The 26,931-nt window shown below is 44.8% G+C and overlaps 1 protein-coding gene across 2 annotated transcripts in view; it reads right to left on the bottom strand.

Moving 5' to 3' along the window:
• brip1 (BRCA1 interacting helicase 1) overlaps positions 1-26,931 on the bottom strand; it is a 90,358-nt gene that overhangs the window by 36,465 nt on the left and 26,962 nt on the right. Inside the window, exons 15-22 of one of the 2 annotated variants that reach the window (XM_069722745.1) lie at positions 20,032-20,191; positions 19,795-19,916; positions 7,495-7,607; positions 7,318-7,400; positions 6,885-7,205; positions 4,771-5,451; positions 547-990; positions 21-88 (exon numbers count right to left, since the gene is read on the bottom strand). In XM_069722745.1, coding sequence (XP_069578846.1) covers positions 21-88; positions 547-990; positions 4,771-5,451; positions 6,885-7,205; positions 7,318-7,400; positions 7,495-7,607; positions 19,795-19,916; positions 20,032-20,191 — 1,992 coding nt within the window. Of the gene's footprint in view, positions 1-20; positions 89-546; positions 991-1,907; positions 2,136-4,770; positions 5,452-6,884; positions 7,206-7,317; positions 7,401-7,494; positions 7,608-19,794; positions 19,917-20,031; positions 20,192-26,931 lie in introns of those variants that run through there. The other variant, XM_069722746.1, reaches the window with a different exon arrangement.

The following is a 26,931-nucleotide window of genomic DNA, read 5'->3' as shown; positions in this document are numbered from 1 at the left end:
CACTTTCACCAAATACTCACCGTTGTTTTCGGAGAGTTCTTCTTAAATCTCCTGCGTTTCTGCTTATAAGATCTCTGCACTTTTATGACTTGGGTGAAACAAAAACAAAAACAACAGTTGAAATATTACATTCATACATCAGTTGATTCCAGTAAAACAGCATCCTGATATTTAGACAGACGACTGTCAGCGTCTCAGGAAACAGCTCTGCTCGTTGTATTCATGAATCTGTGCACACATGAAAGTTTATACTTTGTTCACTCAATAAGAAAACAAACAACAAAAGAAGATGGATACCAGCTCAGTATATCTCACTAAGAATATAGATCATATTCTCTTTCTCCAAAGAAACTGTTTATCAATTATTTAGGTAGAAAACTAAAATATGATGTGCGACATCAAGACAGAGTTGTATCTTTCTGTTAGGAAACAACTTTCATCAGTTTCACTCCTTCTTCAAACACAGGAGTCAGAGAGCAGACAGCAATGCATTTTGGGATGTATTCTCCTCTCCTTAACAGCAGCAGTGGGTTGTGTTACGTTTACCTTTTGTTCTGCTGTGCTGACTCCTCGGAGCCTCCGCCGGACGACCAGCAGCCGCTCGCAGCTCCGTGATGATGTCGTCTGGTTGAGGAGTCACGACCTCGAACTCGGCTCCGCTGGGTCTGACAGGTGTGGAGGCCGCGTCGGCCACAGGTGTGTTCACAGAAGGCCTTTCTGACTCCTGACTGGAGGTGACGCTCGCTTTCAAGCTGGCTTCTGTCTGCTGAGGTGACGTCCAGCTGTTTTCCTGAACCTCTGCTGACCCACGCTCCTGATGGGGACCGTCTGAGCGCTGTGCTCCGACAGCTCTGGTTCTGGACGGTCTGCTCTTCCAACCCTGGGTCACTACCTTCAACTCGTGACCTGCCCTGATGCTGTTGGTCCTTCTCTTGGTCTCAATCTGCTGAACAGTGACTCTCCCTACATGCCTGCCTTCAACGAGTCCACCTGCCGATAGACACACGTGGCAGAGTTACGTTCTCCACAAGTAGAATGAACCACAACGCTTCAGAGAAGTAACCTTCTTTAGAGGTTCAGTGTTGAGGGCTGATTGGGGATCTATGGGCAGTCAAATGAATATATTTTGGAATAAAACGTAAAAGAACAGCGTAGGGTTGTTCTGTGGTCCTGATGAAATGCTGAGATCAGATACAGGAAGGATGGATTGAGAAAAAAACAAGTTTGAAGGATTTCGGTCATCAGATTACATAAACTCACTGTCAGCTAAAAAGAAACACAACCAGACTGAATGGTACATCAACCGAAGTGCATTTTATTACTCTGATTATCATCTAGAGATGTGATTCACTACATTACAGTCTTTTGTACAGATATGTAACTAACTGTAATGCTGCTGTTTTACTGGTGAAGATCACATCAGCTATAAATGCCGCTTGAAGATCATCTACAGCTGCAGCACAAAACTCCATCCATATATCTCCTTTATTTATAAAGCACTTCTTTTTAAAAACAAGTTGCAAAGCACTTCACATACATTTACAGTTCATAAATATGGCAAAAATACAAGACAAAAATAAAACAGAGGGTGAATCAATAAAAGTGAAATCAACAAAAAGTGTAAAATAGTGTGTTTTTAAGTGTCAGCATCCCTGATCTCCTCTGGGAGGTCCGAACAGAAAAGGCCCGGCTAGTCCGAGAGTCTGAGACCACCAGGAGACTTCGGACCTTCTGTTCAGCATGTGATCTAAAAGATATCCAGTAAACAGCAGCGAATGTCCATGAAGCTCAGAATATCTGATGATATTCTGTGAGATCGGACCAAAGGGTGGAGCGTCTCTGGAGGACAGAGGTCTCCTTCCTGTACATCCACCCTTCTGGTACTGACGGGGGTTCATCAGCTCCATCCTCTGAACACGTTCTTCTGTTTCCCTCCTGAGAAGCGCTGCAAAGACGCGACTTGTCCTTTAGACGGGACTGGTGCTGGTTGGAGTCGTGTGTTCTTTAATCAGTAACGTCTGTCTGTGATGAAGCTGCTTTCTACCTCAGAGAACAGAGCTGGATGTATTGATCCTCTGATGGTGAGATTCCAGCGGCGCTCCTCCACCGTGTTTCCACTGAAACTACAAATGGACCTGAAGGAGTGAACACGTTTGCAGTTTGATTTAAAATCACAAGGTTTTCTGTGAAAGAGGAGAGAAGCTATAGATGTAGTGCTGACCACCAGAATATAATGAAGGAACACAGCATCTGTGGGACAACATGTAAAATGGAGGAGACAGTTTTTCTGTTGGATTTCTATTTTTTTCTGTGATTTTAGCTCCGGTGTATTTTTCTTGTATTAAAAATGTTTTCTTAGTTCATCTTGAATGATTTGGTTTGGAGGGGAAAAGCAGAATTCTGATAATGGAAATAAAAAAAAGCAGTCCTTTGCCATTACTGAGCGTTCCAGTAATGTTGCTCCCTATTAAATGCTTTTAACACACATTCGCCGGCCTCTCGGTGCTCGGAGGTTTGATTATGTTAACGAGGGATCATGCACGATTACGTACACGATGAGCAAAGAGAGGCTTTAATGGAACACTTGTCTGCTCTGCTCGTCTGCACGCATCACACATTGGTGAAGTTTGTCCTGTAATGAGACAAATCACATCAGTGTAATCATGTTTAATGTCATCTCTCCGTCTCTCCCTCAACTAAGTCTTCTTGATGATTCTGCATTTAACATCGGCTTGATTAAATGACATGCGCTCCTCGGCCTGAAAGCTGCTGATTACACTCAGAGTGCACATGCACAGCTCATAAATAATAACCTTTATCCTCCAGCCTTGACGGAGAAGTTACAATCTCACGGTTTGGTGAGATGACATCATGAACTTCTGTGAAGGTTATGATGTTGTTTTTGTTGAAATAGCTTCAGCTTCATTCTTGAAGTTGGAGTTTAAACTGCTGTTGAAATAATCACGAGTTATATAAATCTCTGTCCTGACAATATTCTGCCTTTATCATGCAAAACTGTCCAAGTACTTCTTCACTGCTGTTTCCATCATATGTTGGTTACTTTCAGATTCATATTTCCTGACTTCTTTCGTTAATCTTTATTTTTGGAGCTCCGTGATTTGCCGTTTATTTGTTACGTTTCCATGGTAACGCCTCTGTTGGCAGTTTTTCAGTTTGTTGACCTGAGCAGGTTCCGACTTCCTGTTAGTTCCTTCCTGATTTTACAAAGTGAACAAAAACCACTTTATTAAATATGATGCATTATTATAGATTAAAAGACTTCATGGTAAATAAAGTAGTTATCAGACAGTCAAGTAACTTAAACGTGTTTTCATGCATCAGTATTTCTGCAGTGCGAGTAAGGATGAACATTTTAAGCTAAATATTCACTACTAAGATATTCACTACTAAAGCCAGCGGTGGATCTGACCGATCAGATTGGAAACCTAACGATACTACGTCCCACCCACCGATAGCTGTAACCTGACTGCACCACAGGCCTGTCAATCAAACAGACACGCCCCCAAAAACAGGTCTTCTTGAATCTTCTTTTCTAATGAATGAGGGATTATTTTCAGATGGACCTCCAGAAAACTAAGAAGAAGGAGTGACTTTAGCTAACAACACCAAGATAACTGATGGACACATTTTATTCACTTTGGATTTGATGAGAGAAGTTGAATGGGAGTCTATGGAGCCGGAGGCTTTTTGGAGCCGACCTCTAGTGGCGCTTGCTGGTATTGCAGTTGAAGACACTTCTGCATTGGAACCATTTTTCAGACCCAGAAACTATGAACACTTTTATATACAGTCTGTGTTTTTTCCTGGAGTCTACAGCAACATGTTCTTCTTCAGTTGGCAAACGGCTTTAAGGTGAATTACCGCCTCCTTCTGGCAGTAGTTACACATTACGACCAGGCGCCCGGCGAAAACAAGAGAATCGTCACCAAACCGTTTGATTTTTTGCGAATTAATGACTTCAAACATTTGAAAATCACGACCCATCTCTAAATATGAGTACTTTACTTTTGATACCCTCAACAGATTTAAAGTTTACGTCTTTTTAATGTACAATTCTAAATGCAGGACTTCTGCTTTAATACAGTTTTGTGACACTGAAGATTTAGAAACGTGTCGTTGTAGCAGAAGGACAAAATCAGAAAGGATGAGGGACGAAAAGCATAGATGAAATGTTAACATTTAAGTTGAATTTTATTGTGACTGACCAGAATTTGTGAAACTCACTAATACCACTTATGTTGACAGCACATAATTACATAATTGGAAATGAAATTGAAAGAATAATGGCTCCTTCTTTGGGTGAAGTCTGGCGTGTCTAAAATGTCCACGATCCTCACCCCATAATCTACAAACACATCATTAAAACACAACTAAATGACTTCTGCAGACAACAGATGCTTTTGTATTTTAATGATTTGTCTAAACGGACATTCAATCAGTGCAGAAATTTCAACCCTCTTGGTTTGTTATGTCTGTTTTTAACTGAAAACAGGCCTTAATAAGATGAGCTGTCACACGACATAAGAAGCTGCTGTGAGACGGCTGAAGCCTCCTGCATGCACAGTATTAGTGTGTGGGCTTAACTGCCTGAGGCAGCTGTAACATATGAGACACTTTACAACATGAGAAACACTTCAATCGGTTTCAGTGTGGATCTACAGCTGATATCTGGTGGCAAATATCTTTCTGATACTTTGTAATGTGAAATGAAGGTTTGCGTCACCGTGCTTCGTCCAGGCTGTTAGTTACCTGTTGGAGTGGCTGGAGCTTTCTGCCACGACCTGGACAACCTGCGAAGCCAACTGCCCGTCTGCCTGCTCGGGGCTTGGACCTCCTGTCCCCCCTCACCTTGCTTCTGTCCTCTGATCTCTTTTTCTCTCTGTCCCTGTGACAGCTCGACACTCTCCTCCCTCCCTGAAGCAGCACTCTGTCCATCAGGAGCAGCGGCTCGCCCTCGGGCCTGCAGCGGGTCGGCACTCTCCGTCCCTGTCCCCGTTCTGGGAGGGCAGTCTGTCCTCGTCTCTGTCTCTGGGCTGTCTTCGTCTTCTTCAAACAGCTCTGGAGTAAAGAAAACTGTCTGGTCCTCGTCATCTTCGTCCAAGTTGTCTGCTGAGGCCGTTTCACTTTCACAGCTGGGACGGGCTGGTACAGCAGATACATCCTGTGGACCCACTTTGGTCTCCCTGGAACCGTCTCCAGCCCCGGTCCTCAGTAGGGGAAAGGAGGTGGTTCTCTGGTGGTTCTCTTTGTCTGCATGACCGGATGCTTGCGAGTCTGGGTTGAGAGGACCGCCGGTCTTTCCTTTAAAGATGGGCTTCTTGAGGCTGGCGCTGACGGGGCTGGAGGTGAAGAGGGGGTACAGAAGCCGAGCTGCTCTCTTCTGACGTGAGAGCGGCTCAGCTGGTGGACCGTGCAGCATCTTCCACCGCTCTGCATCAACACATCAAAATGCACAGTTTTAATATTCAGAATTTACAGAGGACACTTTATGTTTGACGTTACTGACAGAGAGCAAACAAAGAGGCTTTTAAGTCTCGCCATGAAGTGAGCCGGGTACGCAGAGCACCACGGCTGCCAAGGCTGCTTCATAAAGAACAATATAGTAAATGTGGGCATACGCTCAATATAACCCAAACAAAGGTCAACGGGATTTAATTAAAAGCAACAGTCCAACATCTGCTCATCAGCTCGCTCCAGCGCCACTCAGGCACGCAAAAGACCTTACAGTAATGAGGCAAGCCACTCAACTGATCCCATGGCCCCCCACCCCCAAAATCTACCCCCAACTATGAGAGGTGGCGGGGAGGGGGTGGGGGGCTACTGCCCTTCTACCACTCTATCCACCACACTGAATTCACATGGGCAAACAGCTCAACCTCATCATGACCCCGGAGACAATGGGTGCTCGCCAAGGCGATGTGCAAACACGTCACCTCAGCACATTTCCCTCCGGTGATGTCATGCTCACACACCCTGCAGCGCAAAAACGATATGCACCTTCTGATCCATGTTTTTAAAGAGCTGCTTTAAATGTCACCATTCATGAAAAAAAGAGAAAGAAGTTCAGACTCAGAGGGGAGGAACAGGACATCTTCCTCATTACAATGAAAAAATGAATCAGGACTTTCCCTCCGCAGGAATAAATCTGAGATAAAAGGTGCGAAAACAACTGAAACTCTTTTATTCACTCTTTGGTGATAAACTAACAAGATTCAATCTGTTTCTTCTTCTATCCTACAAACAAGTAATATCATTCCTTTGTGTTGTACACACTCAATTGTTGCACCAGTGAGCCAAACGCTGCACATACACTCTCAGTTGTAACACAATCCCACACTATCACACCATCCTGTTAAAATACTCCGATATAATAACAAAGCACCAAATATTAAAAAGATAAATAAAACAGCTCCAACTGAGGGCAACAACACCATGAGAAAACAAAATAACACATTCTGGCTTTTCTTTTCTTTTTTTATGGGAATTGTTTGATAATTACAGACTGTTTTTATTTTTATTTTGGTGGACTACTTGTTTTATTAATTGTTACCATGGTAGCAACAGCCTGTTATGGTACCATGATTTTATCTTTTCCTGAGGTTTGTTGAGAAACAGAAGTAGAGTATGACATCAGCAGCTGTTTTCTGTGAGTAAAATTTCTACAAAAGTCAATAGGCACGGTAAACATATATTGTATTAATTATTCAACCGACGCTGTAAAATTAAACCTCTCCACCAATTCTAGAGCGATACAGATATTTTTTTTTAGAGAAGTCCAAACAGAAAGGGGCAGAGACTATTTTAGATGAACCCAAATTTAAAATCTCTATATTCTCTTAAAAGAGACACGAGAAAAGTCTCACCTGCTTTTTCATTCTGTTCAACTCTCAACTGTGTACGAGTGAAAAAGTGGAAGGAGGAGGGGCTCGTGTTCTGCTGGGCTTCAGGTGATTTCACACATGAGCTGGATCTCTGAAACTGCGAGGCCTCGGCCGGACTCCGTCCCTGGTGGCTGGGAGACGGGACAGTTGTGCCGAGGGTCTGGCTGTCTGGTGGGGGGGCCGTCTTCACCTCCGCTTTCACCTCCACCTTCTGCTGCACCTGAGAGAATTCCACCAGAGACTCCATGGCGCCGCTGAAGGTGTCGTGATGCCGGACAAGCTGGCGGACCCATTTAGACAGACCTGGGACGACAGACACACACGGCAGAGACAGATGCTGTCAAACTTCTTCCAGTGGAGGACTACTGCCATCTAGTGGTCAAACTGGGCAGCCGTGCAGCTCGGTTGTTGGTACCTGTGATGTACTTATTAGGATTCTTCCTGTACCGGTCATCCACTAGAATCAGGGCACCCCAGTCATTCTTGTGGCGGATACACCTGTAAAAAAAAACAAAAAAAAAACAGTTTGAGGGTTTAAAGATAAAAGAGTAAATGTTCAGAGAGCTTCAGTAGCTGCAGAGGGCAGATGTACCTCCCCAGGGCCTGGTTCAGAGCTCTGTAGGCCTGAATCTCATACCAGCGGTTACCCGGGAGAAGACCTCTGGACTTGCAGTGCTGGTCGTTGTACTTCATCTTCAGTTCCACCTGAAAACAGGTGATCGTTAAATGATTGAATATTAAGTTATTCACATTTATGGATGCGTTTTGATACATCCAAAATAAACAAACCTCTTTCCTTTCAGAACAAGATTCATTCTCAAATGTAGTTTGGTCATTTTGGTTTCCTTTAGTATTACCTAGCACTCCTCCATCCAGCACTAAGGATGCTACTACAGCATATTTGTCACATCAATTAATTTCTAAATCGATCAGTTCCTTATTTAATTCATAAAATGTGCAAAAATATAAAAAAATATATTCATTATAGGTTCCCAGAGAGCAAAGAAATGTTGTCAAACAGCCGAATACATCTAACCAACAGAACAAAAACCTGAGCTATTGAATTCATGACATAAACCCCCATCCACCCTCCACACACACAGACACACACACACACACACACACACAGACACACACACACACACACACACACACACACACACACACACACACCATTTTCTATACAATACAACAGGCTACCTAACCACCAAAAACCTGCTCTGGAGAACAGCCATCCCAGCTACAAGGCAGCACCTGCTGATGAAAGTCTAATGATGGAGCACAAATTGGATGAATATGGAATACGAGGGGGCAAACCAGCCGACCCCCAAACAAACAGGACTGAGGACCCGGACACATGACCTCAGACAGATGTGGTTTGCACGGGGAGCAGAGGGGCTAAAGACAGGCCACGTCAGAGCGGGGTGGAGGCGGGAGGGGGGGCGGACGAGGTGGTCCAGGCGACATGAAGCATCCCTGCGCAAAAATGCCAGGAAAGCATCCATCCATTTGCATCTGTCGCTGCTGATTTTAGCGCTAACCTTTCAGAATTGACAAGTGAAAAGTTCAGCTGGCGTCTGACGGGATGCCGTGGAGGGCAGGCTGCTGAACGAGGCTCTAACTGCTTTTGACAGGTACTGTGTGTTCGCCCAGAGCAACCAAACACGGGGCCGTGGCAGGTACAGCCTGTTCCCTCACGCGCATCACGCAATGCCACCGTGGCCCGCCTCGGCCTGTGTACGTAAACAAACAAGCCGCGTCACGGGAAATCCTAAATGTCGCCCCAAAGTTAGACGATGACGAATCACACCTCACTTCATGAAGCATGCGGACGAAAAAGGGACACCTGCCGCCCTGGGACACCTCAACCTCCACACACACTAACTTTTACAGAGTTTGTAGAAGGTGGGCAGAGGCTCGTCAGGAGCTTTTAAAAAAAAAACTGTTTCTCTCTGAGAAAAATACAACAGCGGTGCAGGCCTTCAGCGGGGGGGCGCTCATCGAGCCGTGTCACAGGAAAACGCTGCTGGCTTCATGGTGAGAAGTTTGCCAACGTATGAGACACCAGAGCAGTTAAAGAATCCACTTCGAAACCCGCAGAGAGCTCGGTAGCCTCGAGCCGCGGGTGTCATCTAAATCCAATCACAGTCCATTTCAGCATTCGAGCCATCACGTCCCCGGCCTGCACCATGTCATCGTCCGATCTAACATGACAGGTTACATATGTGAAAAAGCCAATTCTGGCTGCTAGCAAATCTCGCAAATGTGCAAGAAACCACAAGCTAGAAGGGATTAGTTAAAATGTCAGGAGATCACTCGCTTGCTTTGGCCTTGTTCTCTACAGCAACCTGTTCATCCCTAAAAACATATATTTGACCACTAGGCATAATTCGCAGCTGAGCGCATCTGTTTGAGCTATATTTTACGCAGGGTGTGTGTGTGTGTGTGTGTGTGTGTGTGTGTGTGTGTGTGTGTGTGTGTGTGTGTGTGTGTGTGTGTGTGTGTGTGTGTGTGTGTGTGTCAGTGTCAGTGTGCACGCCCCTGGCAGTCGGGGACATCTTGTGCCTGTCACTGAGATTGCTGAGCGCCTCATCTGCCACATGTGGCTGAGCTGACAGCTGAGTGGCTCGTCTTCGAGACAGTGTCCATGTGTGTCCATCTGCGTGTGTGCGTGTGTGTGTGTCCGTCTGCGTATGTGCGTGTGTGTGTGTCCGTCTGCGTGTGTGCGTGTGTGTGTGTCCACTCGCAAGGGCATCAGACTCTCACACTCCTTCCCAATACACTCATGGATCAGATCAGAGGCCTCCTTATTCTTTTATTATTCCACTTAGATGTAAACTGTTCCTCTGAAACATCTCTGAACAGCAACATCTCGGACTCCAGACCAACTTGAGATCAAGTATTTTAACGCGAACGTGTCTCGGACTCAAACAACTGCCTCATCAGGAGTCTTTCATCCAGTTTGCTGTTCGTACACAGTATTTAACTCGGCACTGTTTTAGGTTTTGTTTTTTTGACCTGAACACATTTAGACTCCATCTTTACTTGATCTGAAAACCTGAAAGCTTTTTAGTATTTTTTTAGGATGCAGAGGACAAAACGCTGCCATTGATTGGCTGGTTAGATCTAATTAAGATGGACTGAGGTGAAGTGGACAACTGTCCTGAGGTCTGATGGATCACAATCTGAGATTCTGTTTGGAAATCATGGACGCTGCATCCTCCAGGTTAAAGAGGAGAGGGACCATCCAGCTTGTTATCAGCTCAGTTCTGAAGCCAGCATCTGTGATGGTACAGGGATGCATTAGTGCACATGGCATGGGTAGCTTGAACATCTGGAAGGAAGCATTAATGCTGAATGACATATTCAGGTTTTGGAGCAACATATGCTGCCATCCAGACAACGTCTCTTTCAGGGAAGGTCTTGTTTATTTCAGCAGAACAACGTCCAACCACATTCTGCACGTATTCCAACAGCATGGTTCTCTAGTAGAAGAGTCCGCTGATAAACTGGCCTCCTGCAGTCCAGACCTGTCAATCATTGAAAACATCTGGAGCATCAGGACATGAACAATACAACAAAGGAGACCCTGAACTGTTGAGCAGCTGAAATCCTCTATCAGGCCAGAATGGGACCACATTTCACTTTCAAAACTCCAGAAACTGGTCTCCTCAGTTCCCCAATGTTTCCAGAGTGTTGTTAAAAGAAGAGTTGATGCAGCTCAGTGGTGAACATGATCCTGGAACAACTTTATAGAGACGTGTTGCTGACATCACATTCAAAATGAGTATATATTTTTCATAAAACAATACAATTTCTCAGTTGCAACATTTGGTATGTTGTCTTTGGTCTATTTGCAGTTAAATATGGGTTTCCATGATTTGCAAACCACTGCTTTCTGTTTCTATTTACATTTTTACTCAGCGTTCCAACTTTTCCAAACAACATGGTTGCACATATTGAATCTGCGGTAATGATCAAAAACAGCTTTAACCCGTCAGGAGTTGAGTGACATGCCTACATTTTCCTAAAGAGTAAATAAAGAGTTGGATGTGCACCAACAAAAGAAGAATGTTGCCTGAGTGGGTTTTGTGAAGCGGCCTGTGGTGCTGACAAGGACAGTGCAAGTGGAGATCATGGATTATATAGCATTCCTCCAGCGGCTGATGATAAAGCCATATGTACAGCGTCCTGAGGAGCCTGGAGCATCCATCATCCCCTCTTCTTGATGATTTCTATGAACTCTTCAACATTCCTCCAAAATCCCCTTTATCCGTCTGTTTTACGTGCTCGCAGGCCTTAGAATTAAAAAGCTCTTGTGTCTTTAATAAAGGGCACCAAGAGAAGTCGGCTGAGTCCTTCATTAAACTTAGAGAGATGCCTTATCAGTAGTAAGTGTCTTTTTATTGCTTGTTAAAACTACTTATTGTTTGACTTACTCACGCAGGACGTGACTGTTCACTGTAAAGACACACCATTGGGAAAAAACTCAACATAAATGTAATACCACCTTTGGCAGGGCTTTCTCTGCAGAGGACTTTTCAAGTTCAACCTTTGATCTCTGTCACAATAACACAACAGGCCAGTAAAATGCCATGCTATGTGCTTAGGCTGGAGCGTCTGCGAGTTATGCCTGTCTGGGAATGCGGGCCGAGCCGGCCTCCAGAGTGCCGAGGTAGTTTAAATGGAGAGAAGCTGGGCTTACACCTCTTATCCTAGCAATGGGGTGCTGTCGTGTGAGTGTGGCACAGAATGAATGAGTTAATATGCCTGGGTCCATGTGTGCTCTCCGGAGACTGTGCACATGTTAGCACTAGCGCATGGAAGCGACAATGTAAGAACAGGTCACGCATGCGTGTGCGTGACCTGTGTCAATTAAGGGAACCAGTGGTGACACATATGGTGTAAATATGATAAGGTGTTAATAACGAAAAGTGAATATGAGTTAAAGGAAAATAAACCTGAACACATGAACATTGTTAAAACAAGAAGCAGAACAACTACTGGAGGTGAAAATGAAGATGAAGCCTCAGAAATGATAACGGACATCAGTAGACCAGATGAGTCAGCATCATGTGTGACACTGGCAGATCAATCACACTGGCTTTCTCATGGAGAGCAGCGTGATGCAACGTCAGCAACAAAGAAAATCTTCTTTTCACCAGTTGTGGAGGGAAGAAGCAGCATAGACCTCCATCAGAGAGGAAAACTCAAGTCAAAGTCATCATGCTGACGTTTTGGGGCATGATTTCAAAACTAAAAACTTAGTGATGGTAAAAGTGCAAAACTTACTAAACTAACTATCTTACATTTCAGGATACTCAAAGGTAAAACAAAGGTTTTTTTTAAACCATTGTTTTGGCTGTTTAATAGTGCTTCATACTCAGTTGAGGAATAAAAACAGTACAAAGCGCGCTTATTTTTTTTGTGTGATTATGTTCAAAAAATGCTTGAATTTGTGGAGGATTTTCTCAAAAATGTCGATGTAATTTGTGGCGTTTTAAGTATGTTTTATGCAGAAAATTGCGAAAAAATAAAGAATTAACATTTGTCTTTCTCAACTTGCATTTTTTGAAGCACTTCCTGATAAAGATGGATATGTAATCACTTCCAGTGATAATAATCATGCTGCACATCACAGAAATATTTAGTTCAAATCTTTTTAATGTATTTATTGAACTTAGAGAACCGTGGAGATAAAAGTTCCAAAAACCTCCTAAAAGGTCCTAAAAGCTACGTATGTTTCCAGAACAGACCGTCTGTGACTGGAATATAGAAACAAGGACTACATCAGCTGTCAAAATAAGAGCTTTAGATGCTGTTTAATTCATGTTCATTCAACACATAGACCTGCTGGATGAAACAAACAAAGAGACGTCTCTGACAACTGGACGTGTGGAGAAAACTCATTTAACATCCAGTAATATGGAATCACTTCCTTTGATCACAAACATTTAATCACATCATTTTAATGTAAAGAACACATTTCTTTTTGTTCCGGTTTCCTCCGGAAGTTAGTTTGTGTTAATAAAGTCAGTTTTGTCTGAAAATATTTACTTTATTCTGTTAATACTTTCAGCATAGATTCTGATGGCGACATTTTAGCAGAAAAACTGATGGAATTAAAAAAGCTCCCGAGGGACTGATGAGGTGACCCTAACAATGAGTTATATTTATTCCAGTCCAATCAATTTCCAACCCTTGAAACACTGGCCCTGCCTTTCAGTAATGTAACTCACAGGTTAACCAATTCATGAAAAGATCAACTGTGCATCATGCAAATGCACCCGTCAGTCCACTCCAGTCCACCGAGATCCATCCAGCCACCAACCAGCTCTCCTACTCTGACTTGAGGACTTTTGTACTCCATCACATGGTCTACGTCACATGACCACCATTCCTGATCCTGATCTTCATGCACTTACTTTTCCCACCAAGGCAGACTGTGACCCTGACACCAAATCCTCTGGTGGGCTGACAGGTGTATCAACAACAACAAATATACATGAGTGCAGATCGCTGTGTTTCTGTCTCATTACTCCAAAAATATAGTGACAAGAAAATAAAGGTGGTCGTATTGACCATAGACGCCACATGTTTGTGGTGAAAGGAAGAGAAGCACCTGCTCAACGCAAAAATAAGTCATGTGATGGTTAATTTAGGTCAAACTAATTAGAGCAGGGTGTTGTGCCGGTAAACAATACTAATAAACAACACTAATTACTATACTGACGGACAACGTAAAGTATAAACAGTCCTCCCACGCAGCCGCTACTTGAAACGTTATCTGCTAAAAACAATATGTAGAAAATCTCGTGTACTTCATAATAATAATAATTACTCCATTTTGTCCCTGTGATGGTCTCCATGGTGATGGTTTCCATGGTGATGGTCTCCATGGTGATGGCCAGGTTGTTTGTCACTCTTCTGTATTTCAGACAGCTTTTCTAATGTGAGCCGTTTACGTCTGACCCTTCGATCAGTTTGCTATAAACATGATGTCATCACAGCCAAACGAAACCACCAACACGTGTTCAGTCGTACCTGTAAGAGGTTCGACCACAAACATCTAGTTTAATTCGTGCGGAGATTTAAAAAACCACAAGCAGCATGCGACTCCGGCATCCTTCCTCCCGTTGTGTCGACTGAGAGTTGCCCTGACCAACATGGCCGCCACAGTGATATACGATCCAGAGCCCAATGCTGCGTTTACGTATGTATGTTTATGGTTTTGACTATCTGGTGGTGGATATGTTCTTACATGTGTTGTTATGTATGTGCGTGTGTGTGTGTGTGTGTGTGTGTGTGTGTGTGTGTGTGTGTGTGTGTGTGTGTGTGTGTGTGTGTGTGTGTGTGTGTGTGTGTGTGTGATCTCTGTGCTGCAGCAGTATCTGTGCTGGTTTAGCATGCTACGGTGGCTAGCTGCACGGCTTCACAGTCATTAGTGTCTGTGTCCTCGTCCTCTCAGCAGTGTAATGGGGTTAGCTCAGACCTTTCCAGCCCCCAGGGCTCCTCTGGGGGACACCCTGACTGTCACTGTAAGAGGAGATAACAGCAGGACGAAGCCACAACTGGAGAGGAGAGAGAGGAGAGAGAGAGGGGAGAGAGGAGAGAGAGAGCTGAGGATTCAGATTTCAAGAGAGATGCAGTAGAAAGGGCGAGTAGAGAGAATGAGGAAGAGACTCTACTGCCAGCATGTTCTGCTGGGCCTGAATGGGTTTAGACACAGCGACGTAAACACCTCTACGCAACCTTCAAGCCCAATACATCAATCCTGAGTAAACAGCACCTTTGGGAGAAACAGGGTCTGGAATTTCCACTAAAAGCCAGACAAGTTTGGTAAGACTTTATAATAACGGCCCTGATGCCACAGAGTCAAATCTGATACTAATATTACACCGATTAATTCCTACTGATAGTTCTGGGAGGAAACGGGACTGTACGGGGAACACGAGACACCGAGATTAGACAACCCATCAGTCAGCTCCATCAACACCTCCCACCTGGTCCTGCAGCGGTCACCGTTATGACGAGACCCGGCAGGAGATGGCGAGCCCTCGGCGGAGCTCCGCACGCCTCGCAAACAAACAAAGGCCTTTGAATATGTCGTTAGAGAAGCACCGTGGCTTCACGCTCGGTCAGCTCCACCTCAGCTCTAACTAGCTGTGGCTTCCTCTATCCTCCCCCTGGTATGGTGCGCCATCCGTTCTAGACAAGGCCCATTATTATACTATACATAATGATATATTATGAGACTCAACCAAGGGAATCAAATTACATCAACTAATAAGATGAAAGCCAACAGCAAACTGGCAGCGCAGATCAGTCTGAAAATGTAGGATTTAAAAATGATCCTGGTTAGTTAGTTAGTTAAGTTTGTTTGTTTGTGTTCATGTCAATGAATCTCAAAAAACTAAAGCTAACAATGTGTTTACTTCAGTGTGTAGCACATCCACCCATCCACCCACCCACCCATCCACCTACCCACCCACACACCCATCTGTCCATCCACCCACCCACCCACCCAATCATCCACACATCCATCCACCACCTACCCACCCACCCATCCATCCACCATCCATCCACCTACCCACCCACCCATCCATCCATCCATCCATCTACCCACCCACCCACCCACCCATCCATCATCCACCATCCATCCATCCACCTACCCACCCATCCATCCACCATCCATCCATCCACCTACCCACCCATCCATCCACCATCCATCCATCCACCATCCATCCATCCACCTACCCATCCATCCATCCACCCATCCACCTACCCACCCACCCACCCATCCGTCCATCCACCCACCCATCCATCCATCCACCCACCCACCCAATCATCCACACATCCATCCACCACCTACCCATCCACCCACCATCCATCCACCTACCCACCCACCCATCCATCCATCCATCTACCCACCCACCCACCCACCCATCCATCATCCACCATCCATCCATCCACCTACCCACCCATCCATCCACCATCCATCCATCCACCTACCCACCCACCCATCCATCCATCCATCCATCCACCATCCATCCATCCATCCACCTACCCATCCATCCATCCACCCACCCATCCATCCATCCATCCATCCATCCATCCATCCATCCATCCATCCATCCATCCATCCTTCCTTCCTTCCTTCCTTCCCTCCATAATAACAATATTCCCAGTGTTCACTGATCAATAGATATGGAGTTTAAATACTTGACCAGTTTGTGTATTAGTGAAGAGTTTCAGATTTCTTTAATAAGAACTGAATCCTGGTATAACACATCAGCTATCAGCAGCTTGATAAAACAACAGGTACCTCCCAGGGTGAAATGTAAAGAATGTTTCCTTGTTTACAGGATGCTTTAACCATCCACGTGAACCCCAACAGCAACTCTAACACAGAGCAGAAAATTAGACGAGAAAAAAAAAAATCGAAACAAAAACTAAATCGGAGAAAAACAAAGATGCCCTGAGAGCTGACAGAGGTGAAAGTGACAGCTTGGTCTGAGGTGAAAGGGTCTGGGAAGCTTCAATCACCCACACATCTTCCTCCTCTGACAGAACAGGTTAGTGAAAGCTTCATCGTGCTCTGACAGGAGGATGAGGAGGAGTAAAGGAGAGGCGGGGTGTGAGGGGAGGCTCGAACTTAAAGGTCAACTTTATCTGCTAAGGACGGGGCAGACACAGCAACATCGCTTTGGGATTTGTTTTTACGGATCACCAAAAAACAGATGTTCTTATTTGGTGCGTGCGTGTCTGACTTCACTGAATCCAAAGAATATCCCCAAAAATATTAAATGAGGAAGAAGGCACTGCTTAAAACACTAATGTTACTGTAACAGTCTTTAAAAGTTCAGCATGAAGGATTTTCGTAAATACATTTTTATTTGTGTTTAAAACACCTGAAAGAACAGTTTGTGTTTTTCTTTCCTCCCGATGGGTTCCTCACATCTACTCAGGGAGAGGGTTCTCTTCCATGGAGCCCGCCATGTTTCTACAGTAGGCCAGGAGGGACAATCCAAACACCAGCTCCACAAAGGGGCTTTTTTTGCAGGTTTTGTGGCCCCCACATGCTTAGAAAAGGTGAGGGCAGCGGTGTTTGTGTGTAATTTGCAACCTCACCACTACATTACATTACATTACATTTCATTACACTACATTACATTTATCTGACTCTTTTATCCAAAGCTACTTACAATAAGTTCATTTCAACATGAGGGTACAAAACCAGAACAACAAGAATCAAGAAAATATATTTCTTCCAGAAAGCCAAACTACAAAGTTCTATCAGTAAGTTCCATGTTAAGATACTAAAGTTCTACTGTTCAAGGTGAAGGAGGAAGAGGTGTGTTTTTAGTTTGTGGTGGAAGATGTTCAGAGTTTCTGATGTCTTGATGTCGGTGGGGAGCTCATTCCACCATTTAGGAGCCAGGACAGCAAACAGTCGTGATTTTGTAGAGTGTTTAACTCAGTGAGGAGCAACAAGCTGATTGGTAGAAGCAGAGTGGAGGGAAGGGCTGGGATGTAAGGTTGGACCATGTCCTGGATGTAGAGGAGGAAGAGGAGCAGAGGAGGAGGAGCTGAGGGAGCGGGCTGGGATGTAAGGTTGGACCATGTCCTGGATGTAGAGGAGGAGGAGCAGAGGAGGAGCAGAGGAGGAGGAGCGGAGGGAGCGGGCTGGGATGTAAGGTTGGACCATGTCCTGGATGTAGAGGAGGAGGAGGAGCGGAGGGAGCGGGCTGGGATGTAAGGTTGGACCATGTCCTGGATGTAGAGGAGGAGGAGGAGGAGGAGAGGAGGAGGAGCAGAAGGAGCGGGCTGGGATGGAGGGTTGGACCATGTCCTGGATGTAGAGGAGGAGGAGGAGGAGCAGAGGAGGAGGAGCGGAGGGAGCGGGCTGGGATGTAAAGTTGGACCATGTCCTGGATCCTGGATGTAGACTGGACCCGATCTGTTCTCAGCACGGTATGCATGTACCAATGTTTGGAAAGGGATGTGGGCAGCTACTGGTAACCAGTGAAGGGAGAGGAGGAGGAGGAGGAGGAGGAGGAGGAGGAGGAGGAGGAGGAGGAGGAGGAGCGGAGTAGTGTGAGTATAGATGGCACTATATCCACCACACAGACCCTTCAACAAGAATCGGATTTCTTTACTAACATCTGCTGAAGAAACACTATGACCAAGAACCAATGCTGTGTTCCAGACATTATACTCGTGTTCCAGACGTTATTCTACTCGTGTTCCAGATGTTATTCTACTCGTGTTCCAGACGTTGTACTCGTGTTCCAGACGTTGTACTGGTGTTCCAGACATGGTACTGGTGTTCCAGACGTTGTACTCATGTTTCAGACGTTGTTCTACTCGTGTTCCAGTCATTATACTCGTGTTCCAGGCGTTCTACTGATGTTCCAGTCGTTCTACACGTATTCCAGGCATTGTTTTACTGGTGTTCCAGGCGTTGTTCTACTCGTGTTCCAGACGTTGTTCTACTCGTGTTCCAGATGGTGTTCTAATCGTGTTCCAGACGTTGTTCTACTCGTGTTCCAGACATTGTTCTACTCGTGTTCCAGACATTGTTCTATTCGTGTTCCCGTCGTTCTGCTTGTGTTCCAGGCATCGTTTTACTGGTGTTCCAGACGTTATTCTACTCGTGTTCCAGATGTTATTCTACTCGTGTTCCAGATGTTATTCTACTCGTGTTCCAGATGTTATTCTACTCGTGTTCCAGACGGTGTTCTACTCGTGTTCCAGACGGTGTTCTACTCGTGTTCCAGATGGCGTTCTACTCGTGTTCCAGACGGTGTTCTACTCGTGTTCCAGACGTTATTCTACTCGTGTTCCAGACGTTATTCTACTCGTGTTCCAGATGTTATTCTACTCGTGTTCCAGACGGTGTTCTACTCGTGTTCCAGACGGTGTTCTACTCGTGTTCCAGACGGTGTTCTACTCGTGTTCCAGACGTTATTCTACTCGTGTTCCAGATGCTATTCTACTTGTGTTCCAGACGGTGTTCTACTCGTGTTCCAGACGTTATTCTACTCGTGTTCCAGATGCTATTCTACTTGTGTTCCAGACGGTGTTCTACTCGTGTTCCAGAGGGTGATCTACTTGTGTTCCAGATGGTGTTCTACTCGTGTTCCAGAGAGTGATCTACTCATGTTACAGGCGTTCTACTCGTGTTCCAGGCATTCTACTCGTGTTCCAGACAGTGTTCTACTCGTGTTCCAGGCGTTCTACTCGTGTTCCAGATGTTGTACTTGTGTTCCAGATGTTGTACTAGTGTTCCAGATGTTGTACTAGTGTTCCAGATGTTGTACTAGTTTTCCAGAATGAATCACTCAGAACACTCCAAAACAGATGTGTGAAACTCTGGACACTTTCCACCCTAAACGGTCACCATCTTGGCTCCGTAGAGGAAGGGGCGGGGCCACCGATTTAAAGGATTTTCAGATTAAAAGCGTGTGATGAAGCTGCAGCTGTTTCTGAACGCAACATGTTTCTTTTCCACTGCTGCTGCTGGACAGAAGAATCAGTGTGTTTATTGAGTGTTAAACAGAGGACACAAAAACACACTGAATTCTGGGTAAAATAATTAAAGATGCAGATATTTTGGAGGGTGATGTGTTCACATGATGAGGTCCCTTCCCTTCAGTGTGTGATGTGAAACAACACTACTTCCTGTACTACACAGTAAGAGTCCTGACAGCATACTGAGCGAAGGATGTCATCTGGAACACAAGTACAACATCTGGATCTCAGCGTTGGTCTCGTCTCTTTTCACCAGGAAGTTTACACTCTTTTAGCTTAGACTTTGCAGAGATTTCCTTGCCTACACAGCAGAACGAGTCTCCGTCAGGTGTCTGCAGATCGCTGTAACTCTACTTACCTGCAGGTCTTTGATGTTGGGGAAGGGAATCCCGATGGTGAGCACCGCCCTGGCATTGTCATCTGTAAAGTCCAGCCCTTCGCTCACTTTCCCCCGACACACAGCCATCAGCAGGGCGCCATCTACAACACAGGAAATCACACAGTTCATCAGATACTACACACATCAAGTCGCCCACTGCAGCATTGCTTTAACTAACAGCTGGTCCAGAGTCAGTTTGATGACGACCCGTCTCACCTCTTTCCTCACAGTATTTGATGGCATCGTAATACATCTGAAGCAGCTCGTCAAAATCCCCCTTGGCGCCACCGCGGGGCTCCGTGATCACCGTCTTCTTCTGCTCCAGCTTCTCCCAGAGACCCGTGTTGGTCCACCGCTCTCTCAGCTTGTCCAGCATCTGATCACATCCACAGGAAGCACAGCGGCTGTAAACATGAACACTGCCTCGCTCTTGAAAGAAAGCAACAGGATCTCTCAGAACCAGAACTCAAGAACAATCAACTCAGAATCGGATTGTTCTGTATAACAGAACATATTATAGTGAAGGAGCTGGCACATCGTTTAGAGTGAACACACTCACCCTTCAAAAGCAAAAAGTAAATTAACCAATGTTCCCTAAACGCCTCATATGCAAGTTACTGTTAGATGCTGCAATTAACCGATCTTCCCTAAACGCCTCATAAGCAAGATATTGTTAGATGCTACAATAACCGATGTTCCCTAAACGCCTCATATGCACGTTATTGTTTGATGCTTCAATTAACCGATGTTCCCTAAACACCTCATGCAAGTTATTGTTTGATGCTGCCATTAACGAATGTTCCCTAAATGCCTCATATGCAAGTTACAGTTACAGTTCCCTGAACTGAGACTGAACTGGAAAATGAAAGACTGGATATAAAAGAGTTTGTAGCTTCAGGTCTGTAAAATGGTTCTGATCCAGAAGTGTCTTCAGCTGCAATACCAGCGAGTTCCACTAGAGGTCGGCTCCAAAAAGCCTCCGGCTCCATAGACTCCCATTCACCTTCTCTCATCAAATCCAAAGTGAATCAAATGTGTCCATCAGTTATCTCGGTGTTGTTAGCTAAAGTCACTCCTTCTTATTAGTTTTCTGGAGGTCCATCTGAAAATAATCCCTCATTCATTAGAAAAGAAGATTCAAGAAGACCTGTTTTTGGGGGCGTGTCTGTTTGATTGACAGGCCTGTGGTACAGTCAGGTTACAGCTATCGGTGGGCGGGACGTAGTATCGTTAGGTTTCCGATCAGATCGGTCAGATCCACCTCTGGCTCCTCCCCCAGCTCGTCCAAATATGGTCACTTCCTGCTCCAAACCGCTCCGAACTAGTAAAGATGGTGACGGACAGAATCTGAACTGGAGGATTCATAACGTTCACAAACCAACGATGACATCACTGATGGATGATGACATCACTGATGGTTGATGACCTCACTGATGGATGATGAGCTCACTGATGGATGTTGCTTGTTAATAAAGTTAATCTGTGACTAACAAGGATCTTCTAAATGTTGTAAATGTGAAAATGAGAAGTTTTGCCAAAGATGTGCTCACTGTTTAGAAAATCTAAAATAATTCAACTTGTAGCTCGTAACTGACACTAGTTCTGATCATTCAGTATATAAATATATATAATATAATATATATATTCAGTGTTTACTGATACAGACTACAAAAGACTAAGACATTATGAAAAAAGGGGTTTGAGAAGCAACTTGGATTCAACAGTTTAAACTGGCGCAAATACAACCTGAAAACAAGGCATATAAAAAAGGAGATGATTTCCAGAGGGATACTGAAGGCCGAATGTAGCTGCATGTCAAGGAGAAATATGAATGCTGCACAGGGCTCGGTACTGTAACGCATTATGACACTTCACGTCTGAAACAAGCCTGCCACAGGAAAAGCATTTAGCTCTCCATGTTTGCTCCTGTGTCCTCAAACAGCTTGGATTTTCTGTCTTTCACTTGGCAGAGAGCTGATGTGTTTAAACCTCCTCTGCAATAAAAATCACTGTTGCTGTACTATTGTTAGTGCAAAAAGTCAGCAGCTCTCAGGGGAGGCACATTGATCTAAAAGCCCTCATCCTCGCATGGCCCCACTCATGTCTGTGCTGTGCAGATTACATCCTTGAATAAGCATGGCTTCACAATCAAAAAGAAGCTTCACTGGCTCGGAAATGTGTTAGAAGGGTCAAATAAAAGTTCCTCTCAGTCAGCAGAAAACTTCTCAACAGGCTGAAAGTGTGAAGCTGCAGCCAGATGCAGCTTCACACACACACACACACACACACACACACACACACACACACACACACACACACACACACACACACACACACACACACACACACACACACACACACACACACACACACACAGCCCACCAGTGCTCCCCTGAATAGCAGCAGAAATCGAGTGTGTTCAGAAGACAGCAGAATGCGACAGCAGCAGTGAGGCTGGTTGTTCTCATGCCAGTGTGAGTGGTGAAATGAAGCGTGGGAAACATTTCATCAGGTTGGAGCCTCCTAAAACAGGAGCAGTCAGGACACTGGCATTAATAAAACATGACACATTTGCTAAATATGCAGTGTTACATCGACGAGGAACCCCCTTACGTGCATCTTCCACTCTGCAAACTGTTTTGCTTTGCAGCGCAATCCTGAGCTGGAGATGAATAATTAATGTTATGTACTTTAGGCAGATCTACCTCTAGACAAAACAGCCATTATCTGCCAGGCTGCACTTGGAAAGGAGCCGATTCCACCAGGAGATGAGAACAAACGGGTCTCACTGATGAGGCTGATGTGACCGGTGCTGCAAAAACTGGATTTAAGTGTTTTTTTTTAAATAAACAGCCAAAGAACAATGTACAAAGTAAACCTGAAATCCATTCTGGTAGTCGATCTCTGTTCATCGGTGCTACCAGAGCAAACCCAGGAACATTTTAGCACTGCGCTAGTTTCAATTCAATTCAGTCAGTTACCTGCTGCCAGGTTCAACTCTGACAGCCACTTTTATCAAACATGTATGTATGTATGTATTATTTGTGATTGTTGAGATCAGAAATGTTTGATTTTGCGGTGGATCTTGTCAATGTAATTTGTGGAGTTTTAAGTGAGATTCTTTTCAAAAAATTGCGGGAATTCGAAAAAGTTACAAGTTCAAAAAGAAAAATAAGATTTTTATTTTAAGCAGTACCTGATAAATAAATAAATATATAATCACTTCCTGTCATGCGTCACATCAGAAATATTTTAGTTCTAATCTTTTTTCATGTATTTATTGAACTTGGAGAACCGTGGAGATAAAAGTTCCTAAAAGTTCCTAAAAGCTCCTAAAAGCTCCTGAAAGGTCCTGAAAGGTCCTAAAAGCTGCGTATGTTTCCAGAACAGAGCGTCTGTGACTGGAATATAGAAACAAGGACTACATCAGCCTTTCAAAATAAGAGCTTTAGATGCTGTTTAATTCATGTTTATTCAACACATAGACCTGCTGGATGAAACAAACAAAGAGACGTCTCTGACAACTGGACGTGTGGAGAAAACTCATTTAACATCCAGTAATATGGAATCACTTCCTTTGATCACAAACATTTAATCACATCATTTTAATGTGAAGAACACATTTCCCACAAACCCTGTCACTTCCTGTTTCTCCTCTTGTTCCTGTTCCTCCGGTGAACAGAGTTTTATTTGGAGATTAAAACAGGAACAGAGACTTTCTGGTTGGAAATGAGGAGTTATTGTTGTTAATAAAGAGAGTTTTGTTTAAAAGATTTACTTTATGTTTTAATACTTTCAGCACAGATTCTGATGATGACGTTTTTTGTGATATTGCAGAGTTTGCTTGAAGATGCTTTAATTATTGCAATCGGAGGGACTGATTAAGTTTAAATTTTTGTTTGACCTGAATCAGTGGTGGTGTCTCCAATCACGTACTTCGTGTTCAAACTGCAGGCAAACCGGATTTTTTTTTCCTCAAATCCCATCTTGAGGACAGACTGTCCGCTCTGTTATTTGCTCGTGAACAGTTTGGATTTGGTGCGTCCAGACTGATCCTGACGTCACCAACCCATCTGCATGGGTTGCTATGGTAACGACGTACGCATTTTTTTCCAACTCTGAAGCTGCCGGCGCTGAAGTGGCTTCTATCCGTAGGGTTTTGTTGTCGTTGTCCACCACAGCACCTAAATCTACACTTTCTGATAGCTCTGCTAGCGGTAGCATTCATTCTGCTCACGCTGAAAAGGACGTTGTCACCGTGTGACGCAAGAAGTCCGATCTGAGCCAGCAGAGCGCGTCTAAAGTGAGACGCATTCGTAGAAATCTGACTGGAGTTGCATTTCAAACCTCCATAAGGTTTTTTTTTGTTGTTCAGATTTTCTGAAATCCATCTAGATACGACAGAAATGTGATCTGTGCTGGCGGTGTGAACACATCTCAGTTCACCTCCTTCTGTACTACACGAGTTTCAACAGGGTAGTGATGTCTCAAATCGCACACTGCTGTCCTGCACTCATTGGAAATAACCGTAACATTTGAATGCATCGCCTGGCAACATATCTGCTGGCTTTGTCTGGTTATTTTACCTAAATATGAACTTTTGTTTGGCTGCGTACAACTCGCATGAATATGGTCCTGCAGCTTTAGACAACAGGTTGGTGGACGCTCCGATTCTACTTTGTATGAAAAGTGTTTCAGACTGAATTGGTGCACCATCCTGGTACTTATAGTTTACTGCATCTTCCTGTGCTGTGAAAACACTTACACACTCAAAATAGCAAAATTAAGTGTCAAGTATGTGAGACGCAGCCCGACTGTGTTAAGCTGGTCAACCAACCGTCCACCGTGTGGCGCTCACACCGACCACAAACACCAAACCTCCGATCAGTGACATTCACAACCAGGTGGCCAGATCATCAGCTAGCAAAGCGCTTCCTGTCACCTGGTCAGGTTTCCATGTCATAAACTAATAAAAGTCCTCCGAGGTGCTCTTTCACACATCCACATCCACACTGTCAATACTCTGGAACCATCAACCACCAGAACTACTGGGAGCAGGATTCACTCTTTCTGTGCTGCAGGAGGACCTCCAGCTCCATAATCCACTGGAGGCTGCTGTGTCGTAGACTCAGAGGACATCTGAGAGCTCAGCAGTTCTCCTGAGGCGGTGACCAGAGCTGCTTTCTCCAACAAGCGGTGGAAGAATCAAACTCTTCCACCAGAAGTTCCCAAAGAGAAACGAGGACTCGCTGTTCATCCAACCAGGAGAATCTTTCTCTCCTCTACAAACAGAGGTCGAGCGAAGCGGTGCGTTTGAGATGAAAGCTTCTCCGATGATGAATTCAGATGTGTTCATTCGGTGACTTGTCTGTTGTTTTTGTACACAGGACCAGGAGTCACCCTTCCTTTCAGCAGCCCAACATGGCAGCTGTTGAAACGCACCCTCATCTACTCCAGGTATGTATTTACTAAATATATTCAGTTCATACGTGGTTCAAGCAGCGCTCGGTCCATGTTAGACCATGTTGAACTACAGCTGGGAGGACGGCTGCAGACTCTGTGAGGGAGGAGCATAACTGACTCTAAAAACATGATGTACTGGGTTTATCAAACAGAAGGACAACAGTGTGAAACCTTTTGAAAAAGGATATGTGTAATAAAGGGGCAAAATATTTCACAATGTGAAACAACAGATCTGCAAAAAATACCACTTTGGTAGCGATGTTCTAACAACACAGTTGAATTCACTACAGGAACACGGATAACATCCACTAAACCAGGGGTGGGCAAACTACGGCCCGCGGGCCACATCCGGCCCGTTGGTCTTTTTAATCCGGCCCGCCGAAGATTGGTACAGAATTGCCCAAATCAAATCATATCATAATTATGGCTGCATTCATTTGACCTTGTCCTGTAATACCTGGCGGTCCACCAGGTGGCGCACTAGGCGCAGTGATACATTGACTTGATTTTGCGGAGGCCGGGCTGCTCTCTGCTGTTACTCTGCTGCTGCTCTGAACACATCTGCAACAATGAACGGGCCAAAGAAAAGAAAAGTCGACAGCGAGTGCCGAGTGTTTCATAAGGAACGGACGACTGAATACTTTTTCACTGAAGTCCGGTCGAAGGCCGTGTGTCTGATTTACCAAGAAACCGTTACGGTTTTAAAGGAATACAACATCAGCCGTCACTTTTCCACCAAGCATGCTAATTGCGCTAACAACCAGTCAACGCGGGAACGGACGGCGACCGCTCGGAGGTCGGCAGGTAGTTTGCAGGCTCAGCAAAACACCTTCATCTGACAAACTGCCATCCAAGAATCAAGCACGAAGGCAAGCTACTTGCTGGCATTCAAATTAGCAAAGACCAGCAAGCCTTTCTCCGAAGGGGAGTTTCTCAAAGAGTGCTGGTAGAGACAGCAGGTATCTGGTGTCCTGAGAGAAGAACAAATTAGAAAACATGAGCTCATCACGCAGGACAGTGACTCGCCGTGTTGAGATGATTGACGAAGACTTGGCTAGCAAGCTAAACAAAAAAGCGGAGTCATTCACATGATATTTCTTGGCACTGGACGAACGTAACGACATAAAGGACACTGCTCAGCTTTTAATGTTTATCAGAGGGATTAATGACAAGTTTGAGATAACAGAGGAGTTTTTGGCCGTGGAATCCCTGAAGGGGAAAACGCGGGGAGAGGACTCGTATGACGGCGTGTCGGGGTCATCGAGAGGCTCCAGCTACCTCGGAGTAGCTCGCCAACGTTACCACAGACGGATCGCCAAATCTGACTGGAAAAAACGTCGGATTGCTCAAAAGAATCCAGGAGGGGGTGAAAGAGGACAACCCTGAGCAGGAGGACATTTTCTTACACTGTGTAAATCCGTCCTGCAGCTCGACCACGTGGTGAAGCCGGTTGTAGAAGTGGTGAACTTTATTGGAGCGAGGAGACTTCACCATCGTCAGGTTATCAAGTTTCTTGAAGAAACTGACGCTGATCACCAGGACTTGCTTCACCACTCCAACGTCCGCTGGTTAAGTTTGGGGAAAGTATGTCAACGAGTGGGGGAGCTCAAACAGGAGATGATCTCATTTTTGGAGCTACTTGAGAAAGCTGAC

The sequence above is a fragment of the Brachyistius frenatus genome, unplaced genomic scaffold, assembly GCF_029030835.1.
Source record: "Brachyistius frenatus isolate BFR_SWC_R1_liver_20210118 unplaced genomic scaffold, ASM2903083v1 Contig_303, whole genome shotgun sequence".
In the NCBI taxonomy this organism is placed as follows: domain Eukaryota; kingdom Metazoa; phylum Chordata; class Actinopteri; family Embiotocidae; genus Brachyistius; species Brachyistius frenatus.
This window is presented reverse-complemented; position numbering and strand designations above follow the sequence as displayed.